Source organism: Rhizopus delemar, genomic scaffold, assembly GCF_000149305.1.
Source record: "Rhizopus delemar RA 99-880 supercont3.3 genomic scaffold, whole genome shotgun sequence".
NCBI lineage: Eukaryota > Fungi > Mucoromycota > Mucoromycetes > Mucorales > Rhizopodaceae > Rhizopus > Rhizopus delemar.
The window spans coordinates 487,045-500,856 of record NW_027137829.1 but is presented as its reverse complement, the minus strand read 5'-3'; the positions used below and the strand labels follow the sequence as shown (position 1 = coordinate 500,856).

The window sequence follows — 13,812 nt, the reverse complement described above, 5'->3', positions numbered from 1 at the left end:
TATGGTATCAATCGATTCAACAGGGAGCGATGAGGGATCTTCTATCAGGTAACATAACTATAACTTTAACTAATTATGACTGCATGTAACTGTTGACCTAACTACTTTGCTTCTTTTATTTTCACCAAAATGTCTACTAGCTTATCTAGCCTGTTCAAACCAGGCACTGACCGAATTTCAAAAGAAATAACTCGACACCCTACCGTAATAAATATTATTACGAAAGCCCTATTGGACACAGAAAACGAATACCTTCCTGAATCTACTGAATGGGAGAATAGAGCGCGTTCTGACATGGTTCTGGTACCAAAACCAGTTGACTGGGGCATTTCCCTTATAGTTATAGAGTTCCAGCAAACTGTAGACAAGCAATTGGACATTGCCTTCAGTCATACAAAAAAATTGATATTGAGCCAATTATTTTAGTTATATGCATCGAACCACTATGTAATGCTATAAAAAATGATTTAAATAAATGTGATGATTTACCTTGTTATACAACACCATGTGGTTATTGGGCGGATCATTGCTATATTGCTGACAAGAGCAGTCCTCCAAAACCATAATGCCGAGGATACAGATTTGGATCCATTGATTGCTTATAGTTTGCTTTTGACATCCCAAGCTATTTCCATCAAACTAGCTTCAAGAAATATAGATCAAACAATTGTAGTGCTAGATCGTATTGCTCAGGATGTATTCATAAGCATACTGAACAAAGATGCAAGCTCAGTAGTACAGTTGAAGGAGTTAAGCAATATGAAAAAGTTCTGGGTCTTTTAAAAGACGAGAGTTTATAAAAAAAAAAACAAAGTTAGGGTATACTTCACTACAGCTTTCAGCAAAAAAAAAAGATGCTACCTAATATATATGAATCTTTTTGCTGTCTGTGTGCCTCCACTGATATTATGGAAAGTCCTGAACATTTTCTTTTTTGTGTCCCAAGAAGTTCACCATCTGGCGTTTAATTTAGCGTCAGTTTTTTTTTTTTTTTTTTTTTTTTTTTTTTGGGATTTTGGACGTCGAGATGTCCGATCTTCGTCAAGCCCTTTTCATTCCAACCTTTCCTCGACAGAAATTTTGATTCATCCAAAATGACAGCATCCTCGGTTGTGCCTTTCTTGGGATATGGAAGGCATATTGGCGATTTATCTTTGATGACGTTTCATTTGATCTCACCATTGTCTATAGCCAGACTTTGCTTATGATTACTTCATTGCGTTAGAACACACCGAATTCACTAATATAATGCACATGTATCTCTACATTGGTTGACTTTATTTTGCCTATCAGAAGTTAAGTTCACTTCTGTCTAGCATGTGACTTTAATCGTTCATTTATCACAATAAAATCTGGCTTTTTTATCCTCTAAAAAAAAAGTAATGAGCAAAGGCGAACGTATAAATCCATAAAAGCAGCAAGAAAAATGAAAAATGGGTTTGTTTTCCCTTTTTTTTAATAAGAGTTTGTTGATCGATACAATTTAATGTCTAAAAATCTAAAAACTAAAAAGTTGCATTGAAGCATATAGATTTGTGAAACAGAAAAACAGCATACGATCAGTTAAAAAAAAAAGAGCTTTTATGAAAAGAAAGTTTAACGCAATCATATTTTTAGAATTATGAAATAGCCAATAGTATGATTTGTGATACATTTACATCTTCACTTCTAACTGCCAATTCAAAAGCAACACCACTGCTTGTATTGAACGTCATTCTGCATTTTGCCAACGCTTTACTTCCGTCTAAAAATGTACCAGATAACAGTAATGTATGCACACTGTTGTTTTTCGGTGATTCAGTGCCTTCTAAAGGTTGCATACCCAATAGATCGATAATAGAATCACAAGCATCTGAAAAAAAGTTTAGTTTTGTTTACTATTTTACTATACGCACTCTTTTCCTTACCCTGTAAGTTATGAGCCTTTTCTTTATCTAAAGCAAATGTATCAATGACTTCATTGTCTTGTAAGCTTTTAAACTCTTCTGCAAAATTAGACACGTAGGAAGAACGAACATAATCACTTGTAATAACTTCAATATCCTCAACTTGATATTCATCTTCAAACCCTTCAGGATCAGCTTCTCCTGTAGTAGGATCGCAATCTTTAACTTCAAATTTGAGTGTATTAGTGAAAGTAACTATGTGTAAAATATGGTTTCAATATAAAGTAGTAAATTATGCACAAGCATCTCCCTTTTCTTACCATTTGCTAATTCCTCAGGATCCTCTTGTTCAAATGCTACGTATATTGTACCAGGTACATTGTATTCAAGCCTTTCCGCGGGAATTTCAACCACTTGGGCAAGACCCTCTATCTCAGGTTGCATAACCATATGCACATTTTCCAACAATTGATCGTTCAATGTATTTGTACAGATGAATTGGAACACAATGTGCTTTGCAAAAGTGTGCTTGACACATTGAACAATATATTCAGTTTCGCTCTCCGTTAAATCAATAGGTTTGCTGGAGCTCTTGAATAATACACCGAATGATGTAAATTCAGGTATAGCTGCCAATTTCTCTGCATACATGGCCTGTTGATCCAAGCTTGAAGCAAATGTGTTATTTCCTGAAATAGGTGTACCAACACCAGGACTTGTAGCAGCAGGTACACCTTTGTTTGAAGGTACTGTCAGTAAAGGAAGAATGGCACTATCATTGGGACGATTTCCTAGCAACACGTAATGGTTATTTTATCAGGTTTACTTGCAAACTGAGTATAAAACTTACGTCGTCGCTCTTGTTCTTCTTGGAGCTTGCTTATAACTGGGATCGATTCCAATTTAAATCCGCCAGTAATACCAAGAGGGTTACCAATGTACTCAACAAGCTGACGCTCAAGAGAAGGAAGAGCATATGTAGAATCTGAAAATAGACATGAGTAAGAAAGTTATATAAAGCTTAGCGATCTCGCTTTACTTACCATCTGTTACATATCTATTAGCAAGATTTTGATTATCCATCATCGACAAATATAATGCGGCACGATCCCGAACTTCATCATCAACATCATCTAAACAACGGGACAGTAGCACATGTACACTTTTTCTAACTTCTTCATCGCGACCGTTAATACCAAACTTGGCAAGTGCACTGACAGCAGCAGCACGGATAACAGAATTTTCCAAGATGACACGATTATAGATATAGCGAATGTATTTTGTAGGCGTTACGGCCTTTGGACCTTCAATACCCAACAGATGCAGAACACGCACTGATAATTTAGTGAATTCACAGTCTTCGATAAATTCACACAAGTGAGAAAGGGCCATGTCCTTGGATTCTGGGATATGCTTGACTATGTCAAAGATAGCTTCAACAACAGCCTTCTTAAAGCTGTACCCTCCTTCATCACGCAGGACATTACTCAAGAAAGACATCATCACCGCTTGCTTAGCTGGGAATTTGAGACAAAGTGATCTAATGGCCTCAACCACAATCACCTTGAACTCGTCAGAGATGTCATTCATAAAGCCAGAAATCTGTTTCATTAATCTATCTACCGAAGCTTCATTTCCTGTCTTCAATAAAGTAGTGATAGCAAACGTAGCAATACTACGGTTGGAATCAGATATTAGAGTTTCAATATCTAGGTTACAGGACGTAACAGCTGCTGGGTTATTGATAGACAACTTGTTAAGAGTTCTAATAGCAGCAAAGCGAAGTGTAGGCTTTGGTGACGATAAAAATAACTGAAGAGCTGATGTCGCAAGATGAAGTTCTTTATCAGGTATGTTTGGCATCTCGCATATCGCACGAGCAGCTTCCAGGTTTACCATATCGCTTTTATGTCTGAGAAAGCCCTCAAGTAATTCATAAATTCTGCGAGTAGCGCTATTTTTTTTTTTTACAATCAGACACAATAGCTTTTTGCATATTCCTTCCAAATTTACCTTGGATCATCTTCAATAACTTTAGAAGCAAATCTAATCAACATACAAACAGCCGAAGGGTTCTTGAGAACATTTGTACTGCTGCCACCACTTAAGAAACCACCAGTACTACGTGTACCAGAAAATGTCTGAACTAACTTTGTAACAGCCATACGATCTTGCTGTCGAATCAGGTACAATAGGCCAATTGCATGATATTGGTAGATATCGCTAGTGGAAACAACCGTCTGATTTTGACTACTTTGAGATCCAGAGCCAAAATAGCTTGAAGCAGCAGAGGCAAATCCTAAACCGCCGGAGGATTTTGTGTTGACGGCCTCTTGAACTTCATTGGACCAACGCTTAATAATATCCTTTGAAGCGTTAAAGAGGTGATAGGATGAAACTAAAGCTGCAGAAGATACGGACGGTGTTTTATCTACAATAGCGGCTTTCAAAATACGCTCAATGCCTTGAATCATGGAAGGCTACGAAGATAACTTTTTTTAGAAAAGATAACAGCATGCTTTTATATGAAACACCCCCTCTTTCTCTTTCCTTACATCTGTGATCAAACATAAAGCACGAATAGCATTTGCTCTATAAATTGTTTCTTGCTTGGACTGGATATCTTTGATAAGTGACTGAGTAACCATAATAACATCTTCAGAAATTCCAGATATTTCTTTGATGACCAAGTACATCATTTGCCGCAAAGATGTCTATTTCATGAATGAGTTAAAGAAACTGTAACATTAGGCATTACATCCTCGGTTGCTAATTTTACTTTACATCTTTCGACTGGAAGAGTTTAATAACGTTGAAAAAGAGGTCGGTGGCTTCTTTCACAGTAAAAGGCTCACCATGATATAATAAGTAAATGATTTTTGTTAGTAATATTCGACACTTTTTCGCGTTGATGGGTGAGCTGTTAAATATTCTGGCTTCTTGAAGTACAGTAGTTTTGTCGACGTGGTAAAACAGTCCGACATCTCCTATTAAACAAATTAAATAAGGAACCTGCTTTTCTTTGTTGTCTTGTTATTCTGTCTTCACCTGCTTCTTCATTACGTTTATTGTAATTCATAAAGGTTACAACTTGTCGAAGATGAACTGTTTATAAAAAAAAAAAGGTTGAGCCATGTATGCGTGTGCGCTTAAATTTTAATTGGCTGACAAAACAATTCAACTTCCTTCAAGTTACCAATAACCAGATCAAAGATGGTTAGTATAAATTGTTAAATTGCTCGGATCAAAACGAAAGGCTGTGTTTTTATTAAACGCCTTAACTTATTCGGTTTCTTTTTTAAAGTAATCAAATAGTTCCATTTCTTATCTTAATAGAGGCACTATGTATATGTTTGTTTGAACATGCTGCTTATAGAAGACACATTAAAATAAAGCCCTCCTTCGTTATTTAATTAAAAACTGGCTATTTCACTTGTTTCGTATAAATATTCAAATTTCTTGTTAAATATCTTGAGACAAATGATATGGCTTGATCAAACTTGAATTCATTCATCACAAATACAGGAAAAATTATCAGAAAAAGCATTCTTTTCTTTTCTTACTTTGGCTAGCTATTCATAGCGATTTTTGTAAAAAATAATGTCAAATGAGCATGACAAATTCTTAAAAAGAGTTAGACAATCTAATTGTAGATCTCATTTTTATTATGTATCAGTCTTTTTTTGATAGTTTATTACAACTTATTAGCATTGACATAGAATGATTAGAATGAAACCGAAATTTGTGAAAAAGCAAATTGATTAGTTGTAGTAGGTGAAAATAAGATCTTTCAACTAATTAATGTTACTTTTGCTATACTTTCAGTAGATTGATAACCGACCACATCTTAAAAAGGTAGGCAATTCTTTGCATAGGCCAGCTACAACACTGTTGACGATAAGAAGCCTTGCAAATATACTACGAAATCGCTTTCAAGCTACAGCGATGATTATTCTGCAAGATTAACAGTAATGTTTAAAAAAGTAAAGCTAATTAAGTTTGACTGAAAACCTCAGCAAATACTATCTTAGCTAATGTTATTATTATTTAAAGAATAAAGGAAATAGGGATTGTTGGAGCCAAAGTGTAAAGCAATGCCTTTTGTAGTTTAGCTATTAAGCCATCATCATATATAGTAATTACAAATAAGTTTTCACAATAGGTAATTGTCTGCGTTTGATGATGTAATTAGATTACAATACAATATATTATTATATCTTGGCTTCATTTTATTTTAAAAAAAATACGTTTAGATTACATAGATTGGTTGTAAAAAGCAAGAATGGCAGCGCTCTTTTTCGCAATGAAGTCCTGTACATTTACTGGAACGATATCGGTCCAACTTGTTATGTAACCAGGTGGGAATAATTCACGAACGTCACCACCCATGTTAGTCTCCGAAGGAGGAGGAAGGTTATGGCCAACCTTTGGCAAAGACTGATCCCATTCGATATCAGCGCGAATCATACTTGTAAGACTGTCAATGTAAGAATTCATTATCGTGGGATTTACTAAGGTTTTGGTCAAGTTTAGTAATAAAGCTTGGTAAGGAGTAGAAAAGTATTCATAAGAAAAGAACTTCTTTGTCAAGGGTCTGAACGTTAAACCAGGAAATTCTGTATAATTTCCAGTGAGCATCAACTTCATATCAAATAATGCTATGCCAATTGTAGTATCCAAATCTGAAGGAATATAAATCATACGCCCATTGTCTGCAGGATTACTGTACATATAATAATTATCTGCCATTGTCATGTAACCATCAGAAAATCCTAAAAGGTTTTCAAGAGCCATGCTATTCCAAAAAGTCAATAACTTGTTTTTATATATACATATAGTTAGCAATTAACACTTACGCACGGAGGAAACCTTCAGTGTCAATGTGTTTTTCCCAATCATTGATAGTTGTCGTATTTGAAGCCTCGTAAACAAATTTAGTAAAATCTTGTAATGCGGCGTAGGCTTGAACTTCGTCTTTAGAAGGACCTGCTTTGATTTTATATTCACCAAGAGCATATGTTGTAATGTTTTCACGATATGATAGGTCAGAGATAAATCGCCATTCGCTTTGATTATTTCCTACAAGAACACCTTGATACAAATATCCCGATTCGTAGCTCTTGTCACCATTTGCAAACTCATTAGCAAGCCAAGGATCTTGGAACGTCTCAATTAATCCATACAGCCCAAGAGGCTTATTATTCATAAACAATCTAAAAGTATGATTTAGACGACATTCAATATTAGTTGTTATTTATAATAATTACCTAACATATGAAAACTCTGTTGCAGGAATACCGACTGATTTTATAGCAGAAAAGCAAAGTTTTTCGCGTACATAGGTAGGATCGAAAGCCATAGCTCTTAATTTGATAGTTCTATAGTTAAAAAGACTATCATCACTCTTTTTCTTTATCTTCAAATTATATGATAGTTTTTCAATAAAACGAGAGCTACGGCCAGCCACAGAAACTTTTGCGTTTTCAAAATTTTGAGTCTCCTTTTCCCTAAATGAATTCAATTGAATGAGATATATCGCGTAATTGATTTTTTTTTCTTGCTTAGTTTACCCAAAGTACGTAAAATTCAGCTCTACATCAATGTCTTCCTGTTGATTCGTATTCAAATAAGTGATAGCAGTTTCATTTCCCCATATATGAATAGTTGGTATTTGACCATCCTTATGAAGATCAGATGCGATTCTTTTGATAGAGGGTAAAGGTGGTAAAACTTGAGGCAGACTAGAAACATTGTAAGCATTCATTGAACGGTTGAAAAATTCGTTCAACGAATCTGCTTGAATAGGGTTTCTGGCAAATGATTCCGAAGCATTTATTCCGTGATTCGCATCAACGATAGCATAGTGGTAACTTGTTTTCGCGATAGGTGCTTCGCCTTGATACAATATACCAAGAGTTTGTTGAAGAGGGAAAGTTGTGCCATCCACCACAACTGCAACGCCCATGTTTGAAGTTGGTGCCGTGATAACTTTGTAAGTAATGTTTTGTTGTTGACCTTGAACATTGGACAACAAAGTAAACAAAAGAGGTATTGCTAAGCCAATATTAAAAATCATTTTGGTTTTTTAAAGTAAAGAATAGAGAAAATAGGGGATTTATATATGTATATCCTTGTCACTGATGCTACAAATTAGGTAAAGTAAAGTAAATGCTTAGCAACATGCTAAGCAGTAGAATATACCTCTTTTTCCAAGTGTTCCTTGGCTTTGTATCACACATTGCTAATGAGACGTGTTAGTGTCACTGTGCTTAGTTTTTAAATGAAAATTTACTTTTTTTTTTTAAAAAAAGGAGATCAGCCGCAGTACAAAAAATAGAATGCTTTTCTTAGAAACATACAAGTAATTTAGCAATTAAAGAAATACTGTTGGTGTTTAAAACGAATCAATTTGGTTAGTGAGAGTCTATCCTGCCAAACAAAAATTTCTGTAGATTCCTTTTCAAACAGAAAAAGTTGAATCAAACTTTATTTTTGATTTCGTGAAACAAAAAAATCAAATTTTCATTTTAAAAGTTTAAAGTTTCTTGGTATTTAAACATGTAAGCCCTTTACACAAAGAACTAAGCCCTGTGGTTTACAATTTATTCAACACAAATAATAGCAACAAAGCATACTGATAATTATTTTAGAATGTTCGACTCCAAAAAGTTTTTATTTTTATACGAGTGCTCTGTATGATAAATTATACTCGTATATCTTTACAATTGAACCTCAGATAAGTGTACTTTTTTTTTGTCTTTATTGGGAGAGTTTTGATTTCAATTTGATTGGTATACAATGTTGCCTATAAATAGCTCTAATTTCCAACATGTGTGAGAAAGCACCAACACAAAACAACCACTTAGAGTTCACTTATAAATTACATACGAAACAAATGTACAAAATCAAAAAAGTACTTCAATATTAATTTAAGGTTTGGAGACAATGTTTATCTTTTATGGTAGTCCTCTTACTCTGGGTTACCGTTACATATTCAAAAACTTTCTATCTAGGATGACGTATTTAGTTTTTTTTTGGGAATACATGTACTATATTGAAACTATAACTGTCCATATGTACTGTTATGTCTAGTTTCGTTATACGAGGAAGTAATAACGTAAACTAATTAATAGAAGACAGTAGGATATTGTCAATATGTAGTAACAATAACATTACCACTAGTTCTTGATTTCAGTTGCTAGTTCATGCAAAATAGGCTCAGCGTCCAAACTCAATTTTAGCGAAAAGAGATGTTTACTTATTGTGACTTCTCGAAAAACACATATATCAATACAGTATACTAAATTAAATGATAAGAACAAAGTGCAATAGAGAAAGGAATGATGATAGCTTTGATAAATAAAGTAAAATAAATATAAATGAATTACTGTTCTACTTTACAAATTGGCATGATGTCTTCTGTATGCTGTCACTTTGAATGATCAATGCGTCCATAGAAGGTAATTATTTGCTTTTCTATTTTCGCTTACATTCTACGTAACTTCTGCTAGAGTTACCTTTCCATATCGAAAAGCATGCATTTCAAATTCAAAAAGAGAAGAGCATCATTTAAATGTAAAATAAACTTTGAAAGTAACTCAAAGGGGATATCCAACCAAAGCTCAATTTTGTTAAAATGTGATCCAATCTGTTGCTAAATACGCACACTTTGGCGACACAATCCCTGACATTGCAAAAATCTTTTCAAACGACTACATTCATGAGCTTGTAGAATCAACATTTGCTAATATTGGGAGTGTCTCTTCAATTCATTTGCTATTTTTTGGAATTTTCAGTTTTAAGTACAAAATTTGACATACTTATTCATAACAGCCCTGCATTAAATGGTTGTATATATAGTATAGATACGATCAGAATGCTGTATGACATAACATTAATACCAAGAAATAATAACCAAAGAAAATTATAATAAGAATTTTTTACTTTCTGGGGAGCATTTGAAATATGCATCACTGGATGTTACTATTCTAGTTTGAGATATACTCGTATTTTTTTTTTTTTTTTTTTTTGGAGCTCAATTTGTGAATATGATATCTAATCCGAGATTATATCTATACGTATCCCCAGGAACAAATCTGTTATTAAGAGTACTAAAAGAAATCTTACATAAAAACACCACTCCCACTATTTATGCCAAGTGTTAAATTGCTTCACCCTAATAAATACATTATCAGTAACACACTATCTTAGTCAAATACATAGATCTTCCAAAATTAAAAACTTGCTTTGAAAGTCCTTTTACCATATAGTTATAAATACTCAATTCATAAAGATATACTTCTGTTCATAATAGCTGTGCTATGCGTGCATCTATCATAATGCATACCATAATTTTTTTTATCTTTTCTAATGTTAATAAATGACTGTTTTAAACGTAATAAAGCGTATAATTTTTTGTTTTTTAAAAGGAATACAGAGATTCCGAATTTTTTCAGTCTGTCCTGAAGAATTTACCCTCTTTCAGTAATATAAAAAACATTATATATATAAAGCAAACCGATTAATAAAATTGATTTGATTTCACTAAAAGATATCAAATGAAGTGTTACTTTTCAGAGTAGCTAATTCTCTCTTTATTAACAGAATGCATACAAAACAAATGATACTCATACTACATCTTTTGTACTGAGATACAGCATGTATCAAATCCACACTCAGTGTGAGATAAACAATAATTAAACTCATTTATGTATTTCAAAACATCTTCTTCACTTTCCAATCCAATAATAGATTTTATATTTGGCAAGGCAGTCTTCATTACCTTCATAGTGTTCCAAATAAGTTTCTTTGCAGTAGATGTACCAGTGTCTATTCATATAGATTAATATCAGTTAATTATAAATCCACATTGACTTTACTCAAGCTACAATGTCGATAGTCGGACTGTACAACCTTTACATTATCATTAGCTGAAAGTAGTCCTTCTAGTTCGTCAGTAATCTTTATATTCTGGCCCTTTGATGTAGCAATAGAATAGACTATTGAACATGTTAATCTTCGTTTATAAGCTTAAAAGCATGAAAACTACCTATATCTGAAAACTTATGAGTAGGGAATGAACTACCAACTGGTACCTATAAAAATACCCTTGGTAGGTTAAACTGCATATAAAATATATATATACTTACTTTGAACATCGATTCCATTAGTTGCAACATTCCTCCAGATTTAGTAACACGTATAAGCTCTTTGATGGCTATGGGCCATTCTTCTTTACGTAGTGCAAAGATAAAGAATCTCATATGAACAAAATCAAATACACTGTCCTCATAAGGAAGACCCTGAACCACGTTTCCGAGCTTGAAAGTAAATTAGTCTACCTTTAAGATCTTATTGGTAGTGTCTACTATATCACAACCATAAAATGTGCAGTTGGGATAGTCATGAATCATATCCTATATGTTAGCTTTAACTTAAAGACAACGAGACATCTAGTGTACTACGCTTACCATAATCCATGCTCCTGAGCCACAGCCAACATCCAAGACAGAGATGCCCTTTTCAAAATCCAAATTCTCACGTACACTACGTAATATATTTCTATGCAAGAATGTTTTATTAGGAAACTAACGAATGAAGCTAAGATGGCAAGCAAGCCTTATTACCCATTATACAATTCCTTGAAGGCGAAGTGTTGCTAGTTGCATAAAATGTGAGCTAGCAAATAATACTAATTTACGAAAAAAAAAAAGTTTACTTACTGCTGTCAGTCTTTGCTGTTCTTCCTCGTCTTTAGGTAACCAGTAACTAGATGTTTCTTCGCTGTGGAATTCTCTGTTTGTATTAATCGTAGTGTGATTCATGACCAAGGTTGTATCAGCTGTCACTGTTGTTGTTTTCTCTTGAGTCATGGCCATCCTTTCTTTGCTTTGCTTTGACTCTGCACTATCTATACAGATTATTTGCTTAACATTAAATATTTGCGGCAAGGTTATACAGTTTCCCATGCTTTAGCTTTTTATAAAAGCTAATAACAAACCTTTTCTCTTTTTGTATAAGATATAAATACCAAAGGGTAAAAGAAAAGTTCTCAATTGCCGACTGTATTCTATTTTGTGCAAATGTTATCAATCCTTCATCATTAAAATTCAAGTAGCCGTGACACAGATTTATAAATCGTTCTTGTTTCTTTTTGCTTGTGCAATCGTGTCACTGTATAGTTAAACGACCTATAGTTTATGATGCAGAGCACATACCATTTTTTAATGAAGTATCAACAATGAATAACAGCAATAGATTGATAGATGCAGTCTCTATAAAATAACCTTCTGTTGTTATAATCTTTTCCGAGCCTTTCGTGATCAATTAACTCAACTTTAAGCTTCAATTTGATTTTAAACGAAGGAAGCCTTGGCTCGTGTGATCCATAAATTTCTTAATAACTAAGGTTTTTGGAAAAGAACATGTAAAATAAAAGCTTAAATTAACGGTTAATCAACCTTTAATATTGCACTCTATTTAATTATAATAACGTATACCATATTAACTCAACTCAATAGTCTTAACACTACCAATAAATGGATTGAACAGATAGGCTATATAAAGATTTCAAATCATGGAATGAAATATGAAATTGAGTAAAAAAAAATCTAATGAGGCAACTTTAATTAACCTTTCTTTTACATATTTATTTGTCATTCCGATAACCTATTAACCTTTTCATATATTTAATAGATATACAAAACACATTACTTTCTTTAACCCGAATTTGTAAGCTTTGTAGCGTGTTATACAAGTACTCTGGATCAACATCGTACGGTCACAAAAAGCACACCATAGTGCTTACAATGTACAGCAACGTTAATCAAAATGTATACCCAGATATATCTCGCTTTTTCATGATGGTCCTAGAAAATCCAAGCATAGGCAGTTTTTCTCGTATGTAAGTTGCCTAAAGTATGTATTCATATACACTTAATGTAAAAGTTTCAAAAGCGGCAGAATATTTGTTTCTACTGCCCTCATTTGTTCCTATCTATCTTGAGCGGAAAAACATTAGCCATTAAAATGTGTTATTAATGAAAGTATGAATAAAATAAATAAAAGAACTTCAATTAGTGCATGTTTTATTCTGTTGAGTTATTCCAAAACCTCACTTTCTACTTTAAATTAAATGGTATGTGTTATATGTTTTATAAAATTATATAGGCAACATACATTAAAACAGTGTTTAATAAACCATAGTCTAAAAAATTAAAGGATACAGATTGAGTTAGAAACTTTTTTTTCAAAAAAAATCGCTATTATAACTTTATTGATTTTTTTTTATATCAAGATTGCAATAATGAGGATAGCAGACTGCTTATTAAACACACCAGCTACCAAGCTATAGTTCTAACATGAATTTCCTAAACAGGAGAGATATGAAAAACTTGTAGTCTTGTTTCACAGTACTTACACAAAGCAAAAAAATGCTATCGTCTTTATAGAAAAAGAAGAACTTGTATAATCGTGATGAAGAGTTCAAAAGCTGAACTTTGGGATCCATTCGCAGCAAAACAATAAGTTTAATGCAAAATAAAACAACAATAATAACAGTTGATACAACCTTGGTCATGAATCATACTACGATTAATACAAACAGAGAGTTCCACAACGAAGAAACATCTAGTTACTGGTTACCTAAAGACGAGGAAGAACAGCAAAAACTGACAGCAATAAGTAAACATGAAGCATAGAAAATTCACACGTTATATAACATAATGGTTTGCTATGCTAGTATAGATCAGATGGTAAGTAAATTGTTCTTGAATAGAAACAGAAAATTTATCCTTTCTTTTGAGATTTACTATCTATAAACCAAAATACTTTTTTTTATTATCATTTTGCTTTAAATATATTTATTTGTGTATCAAGTATATTAGTTAAACTACACTATTTTCAGGAATAAATTTCGTATGTACTT

At 33.1% G+C, this 13,812-nt stretch overlaps 4 protein-coding genes across 4 annotated transcripts; 1 reads left to right on the top strand and 3 right to left on the bottom strand.

Moving 5' to 3' along the window:
• Nucleotides 1-1,619: 1,619 nt before the first annotated feature.
• RO3G_04403 (uncharacterized protein) lies at nt 1,620-4,585 on the bottom strand (the record flags this gene model as incomplete). Its single annotated transcript, XM_067658993.1, has 7 exons — nt 1,620-1,852; nt 1,908-2,141; nt 2,207-2,635; nt 2,737-2,871; nt 2,930-3,840; nt 3,900-4,366; nt 4,442-4,585. 7 exons carry the CDS (start codon nt 4,583-4,585, stop codon nt 1,620-1,622), a joined length of 2,553 nt encoding a protein of 850 aa, XP_067515094.1.
• Nucleotides 4,586-6,140: 1,555 nt separating this feature from the next.
• Nucleotides 6,141-7,851, bottom strand: RO3G_04402 (uncharacterized protein; the record flags this gene model as incomplete). The annotated part of the gene is made up of 4 exons (XM_067658992.1): nt 6,141-6,681; nt 6,743-7,099; nt 7,154-7,393; nt 7,457-7,851. 4 exons carry the CDS (start codon nt 7,849-7,851, stop codon nt 6,141-6,143), a joined length of 1,533 nt encoding a protein of 510 aa, XP_067515093.1.
• Nucleotides 7,852-10,518: 2,667 nt separating this feature from the next.
• RO3G_04401 (uncharacterized protein) lies at nt 10,519-11,764 on the bottom strand (the record flags this gene model as incomplete). The annotated part of the gene is made up of 6 exons (XM_067658991.1): nt 10,519-10,715; nt 10,766-10,885; nt 11,032-11,206; nt 11,357-11,447; nt 11,513-11,544; nt 11,609-11,764. The coding sequence occupies 6 exons, from the start codon at nt 11,762-11,764 to the stop codon at nt 10,519-10,521; spliced, it is 771 nt and encodes a 256-aa protein (XP_067515092.1).
• A 1,041-nt stretch (nt 11,765-12,805) lies between these two features.
• RO3G_04400 (uncharacterized protein) lies at nt 12,806-13,585 on the top strand (the record flags this gene model as incomplete). The annotated part of the gene is made up of 3 exons (XM_067658990.1): nt 12,806-12,826; nt 12,966-13,023; nt 13,446-13,585. 3 exons carry the CDS (start codon nt 12,806-12,808, stop codon nt 13,583-13,585), a joined length of 219 nt encoding a protein of 72 aa, XP_067515091.1.
• Between the last annotated feature and the right edge of the window lie 227 nt (nt 13,586-13,812).